Source organism: Triticum aestivum, chromosome 5D (genome assembly GCF_018294505.1).
Source record: "Triticum aestivum cultivar Chinese Spring chromosome 5D, IWGSC CS RefSeq v2.1, whole genome shotgun sequence".
Classification (NCBI taxonomy): Eukaryota; Viridiplantae; Streptophyta; class Magnoliopsida; order Poales; family Poaceae; genus Triticum; species Triticum aestivum.
In genome coordinates this window covers 386,567,382-386,572,022 of record NC_057808.1, presented here as the reverse complement: position 1 = coordinate 386,572,022, position 4,641 = coordinate 386,567,382, and the positions used below count along the sequence as shown (strand labels likewise).

At 44.9% G+C, this 4,641-nt stretch overlaps 1 protein-coding gene across 1 annotated transcript; it reads right to left on the bottom strand.

The window, feature by feature from the left end:
• Positions 1-2,377: 2,377 nt before the first annotated feature.
• Positions 2,378-4,430, bottom strand: LOC123125047 (uncharacterized). The gene is made up of 3 exons (XM_044545583.1): positions 3,746-4,430; positions 3,553-3,626; positions 2,378-2,822 (listed from the first exon to the last, which is right to left on the bottom strand). The coding sequence occupies exons 1-3, from the start codon at positions 4,007-4,009 to the stop codon at positions 2,561-2,563; spliced, it is 600 nt and encodes a 199-aa protein (XP_044401518.1). The 5' UTR covers positions 4,010-4,430; the 3' UTR covers positions 2,378-2,560.
• Positions 4,431-4,641: the final 211 nt, after the last annotated feature.

Genomic DNA, 4,641 nt, shown 5'->3' with positions numbered 1-4,641 from the left:
CGTATGGGTGTGTTCTTCAAAAGATGTTTTGCAGGACAACATCTCTGCTTAAATGAGCCACTTAGAACACATTAAGATATACATCAACCTGCCATGCAGATTAGGAGAGTATTGCATCTTCATGGAGTGGTATTGTTAATAGTAAGGGTACTCTCCTCTCGATTGACCAACAACTTGTCTTCCACATCTAATTCATGGTATCTCCGATCACATAGACTAGGTTACCACTATGAACAACTCATATGGTGGGTCTCATACCCATCTCCTTTGATGCATTATCTATCACATTACGTGAAAGACCCTTAGTGTAAAAGGATCTACCAGATTTTTAGACGTTTGGATATAATCCAATGCAATAACTTCGGAGTTTCTCATTTTTCTGACAGACTTTAACCTTCTGTGAATGTGTCTTGATGACTTCATGTTATCCTTTGAGTTGCTCACTTTCGTGATCACAGTTTGATTGTCGTAGTTCATAAGGATACCTGGTTCAAATGCGCTGAATTTTTGCACGGACATCATGAACTCAAGTATCTTTTACCACAAAACAATAGTTTTTTTTTGAAAAAATACACTATTTTTGGCAATTACTGTTCACTCTTTGGCTCATCTAAGCCCCGGGGCCAAAATGCCCCGTCCACTAAACTATGGCCCTTTCTCTGAAAATTAGCCACATAATGTATTATTAGGCAGTGTATGGTGATGTTTGACACACCATGGTTCACTATAGAATGGCAACTAAATATCTCTAAATCACATGGATGCAAACAACTACTCCCTCTGTCCCATAATATAAGAACGTTATTTACACTAATGTAGTCTAAAAAACGCTCTTATATTATGGAATGGAGGGAGTATATGATAACCCTCCATTCAATGTTAGTTTTTCTTTTCTTTCTTTTTTCAATCCAAAATATCGATCATAGCTAGCCAAATGATCATCGGATACAAGTTTTTTAAGGTCTCGATAGTTATTTGAGGACATTAAAGAGGTAGTAGTAGGTCTGCCATTGTGGAATTTTGTAGTCAATTGTTTCTCCAATTGTAAATATAGTGACAAGATAGAATTGTTATTCAATGCAAATGAGTTTTCACCTTGCAGGATTACAACGCTGAGTCTAATCTATAAATAAACTAGAGTGATGATGAGCTTACTCTGAGGTGTAGAGATCTGAAAATTTAAAATATCTGATTTCCTCTCTTGCAAACCAAAAGAAGCTGAGATATTGTTACAGTATATTGGAGAAGTTGGTGTGAAGTGTAGGAACCATGAATGTAGTTGTTAAGGAGGTTTGGTGCTTTAGAAAATCACAGAAAGAGATTAGGAGAGTACTGAATCATGGGAGGCTTGAATCAACCATATATTTGAGATGGTATTGTCTTCTGCCCCGTACTACTAGTACCATTATTGGAATTTTTTGTATCACCGAATGTATTGATTTAAACCTGACTAAAGCTAAGTGGAGTCTCTATGAAAAATGCATAATTTGATCAACCGAAGTCCGACTAAATCTATGCATCGCCCCCAGGTGCATTTGACTCTGGTTTCTCCATCAGGACATCACATTTCTGAGGTTCTCGAAGCAACTATGGGCAGTAGTGGATGTGTGTGTCCATTGGTGGATTAGTGAGTGATAAACGAAATATGCTGAACATCCAACACCATAAACTGAAAGTGCATGAGGCTGCTTTCTTGCTATAGAAGGTGGCTCTCTGCTGAAACTCCCATTCATCACGATATTTGAATACCTTCAGTGTTGTGTCATCGTTTGATGAGTGCTATATCCCATATCAGGCAAACCAAAAATTCAAAAGCATGGTTGAAGTATACCAATCCTTTGCAAAAGCATTCGTCTCAACTTCACTAATGCACTACTTCACAATAACCAATTACTCTTTTATCCCCTCAATTTTTTTCACCCTTTTATGAATGATGGATTGCCTAGATCTTAAATTTCCTTTGGTGTTCATCGAAGCCATTTTATGCTTTATGTCTGGACTTGGTCCATTTTAATTTATCAAACAAAGTTGCAAGTAGAAACTCCAATGCACCAAAACATAACCGCGTCACTTTCAATCCGACAAACTCACAACCAATTTGATATTAAGATAACATGTACCCTATCATGATATAAATGACCTCCCATGTAGAGTTTGAGACAAGAATTATCTAACATCTAACAAAGTAAAAAAGAACACAATCGTGTAGCTCAAAATAAACACAAACAAACCTGCTATTTTAATTAACCAAAGGAAAAAATCAACACATGGAAAATTATATACTACACAGAGAAACACAAGAAATCAACCAGCTAGAAAACACATGATATACGGCTATTACTCAACAATAATAATAATAATAATAAAAGGGCGTGAACATGTGTACATACGTACAGTACATGACTACACAGCACAGGAAGTCTGCACTGCTACAACCTCGATCTATGCAGAAAGAACAAATTAAAGAATCCGTCCATCGTTTCAGTCGAACGGGAGCAGCTAATAAGTGGCCAAACCAGCAAGGTAAAAAGATCGTGTTCTATCTCAATCATCGTATCAGCTAGAGCTTGAGCTCGAGGTCCAGTTCTTCTTCGGCGCCGCCGCGGCCATCCTCCTCGTCGGAGTCGACAAGGTCCACGAACGCAACACGAGGCTTCCTCGCATGGCCGCCGCCGTGCGCCTGGGCTCGACGACGGTGGTCCTGCTCCAAGACAGGCGGCGCCGGCGCAGCGACGGCCGCGGCGTTGCTCTGCCATGCATGGTGGTGATCGTGGTGGCGTGGCGCCGGCTGGCCGCTCGACGCCTGCAGCTGCTGCATGTACCTGCCGATGTGCAATGTACACAAGGATGAGCGCAAAGGGGGGAAAATAGATTGTGTATGTAGAGCACATGCGTAAATTGTATACATCACACATGTAAATTACATGCTAAATTTGAAATGTAAATTGCATATACTAAGGCCCTGTTCGGCAGGCGTCCACTCCCCGCTTTTTCAACTCCCAGGTCCATCCAGAAGCGGAGCGTACGGAGCGGCACTTTTCCAACTCCGAAAAAGTGGCCTACAAGCCACTCCGCTCCGCTGTGGGAGAGGCACGAAGCCAACGCGTTCGGCGCACTCCGCAGCTACTCCAGCCAGGAGCTGAGCTGCGGAGCAGACGCTTGCCGAACAGGCACTAAATGAAAAAAAGGTTATGCACGTTTGTGTGTACAGCACATGCGTACACTGTGTACATTACACACGTAAATTACATGCTAAATTTGAAATGCAAACTGCATATACTAAATTTAAAGAACAGGTTATGCATGTTTGTGTGTGTACAACACATGTGTAAACTGTGTACATCACACACCTAAATTACATGCTAAATTTGAAATATAAATCACATACTGAATTTGAAGAACAGATTATGCATGTTTGTGTGTGTACAGCACATGCGTAAATTGTGTACATCACACACGTAAATTACATCCTAAATTGGAAATATAAATGTAAATTACATACTGAATTTGAAGAACAGGTGTGTGTGTGTGCATGTTCATGTGTGTATGTACCTGCGTGCCAAAGTGTAGTGCTCGCCGCCGTAGTAGTGAGGATAGTAATCCCTCTGCGCTGCTCCATTTCCGACCTGTGTGTGCAACACATACGCACGTAAATTACGCCATCCCATCGCCACGATCGACATGATGAGTAAAAATGTAGTAAAATGATTAGGCCGGGATCGATCGCCTTGCGCCGGGCACGTACATACGGGTCGAACCGCACGCCGGCGACGTGTCCGGCCAGCAGGGACGGCAGCGGGGGCGTCGGAGTCGGCGCCGCCGCCGCCGCCGTCGCGAGCGACGGGAACACGTAGAAGCTCTCGGCCGTCTCGAGCTGCGCCCTGATGCTCTCCAGCGCCGCCACACCGAGCCCGCGTCGCGGCTCCCGCCTCGCCGGCACGTCCACGCGGCCCATCTCCGCGGACTTCCTCTTCTTCCCGGCCATCACTCCGCCGCCGCCGCTCGCCATCCGACCGGTGGATCGATCGGCCTCTCCCTTCTCCCAAATGAATCCAATCAGGCACGCACGCACGCACGCGGAGGCGGTCGTATTTAAACCGGAGGCGCGGCGGCATGCACTCCCCGGACGGGAAAGTGAGCTGTTATCTCAGCATTGATGCCGGAGGGATCGGCCGCGATACGCCTGCGCTGTCTGCCATTCATGCGAATTCCCCCGCTTTAATTCCTTCTCCTTGCGCCGGATCCCCTGTGGATGCTGCCAAGATTTCTGCCCGTTAACGCTCGGCGCTATACTTGGGAACCAAATCTTCTGTGGGTTGCACACAATCATGTTGGCGATCGTCTCCTTTGAGCTGCCATGGCGAGAGGAGAGCGGATTGGGATAGGATTTACGTGAGCGCGTGTGAGCTAGCTCATGTTTTTTCCTTTTCTCAAAATTAATTAAAAATGGCAGGGGATTTGCGACGGACACGGTGGATTAATCGGTCGGAGCTGGCAAGATCCGCGGGTATCGAGGGATTGTTAATGCCGCGTCTGCGCTCTGGATGTGGACGCCTAGGCGGGCAAGATCAGCCCTCTTGGGCGTGCGATTGGAACTGACCATGTGCAAAGAAAACAACACGTACAATTCATCGTGTCACG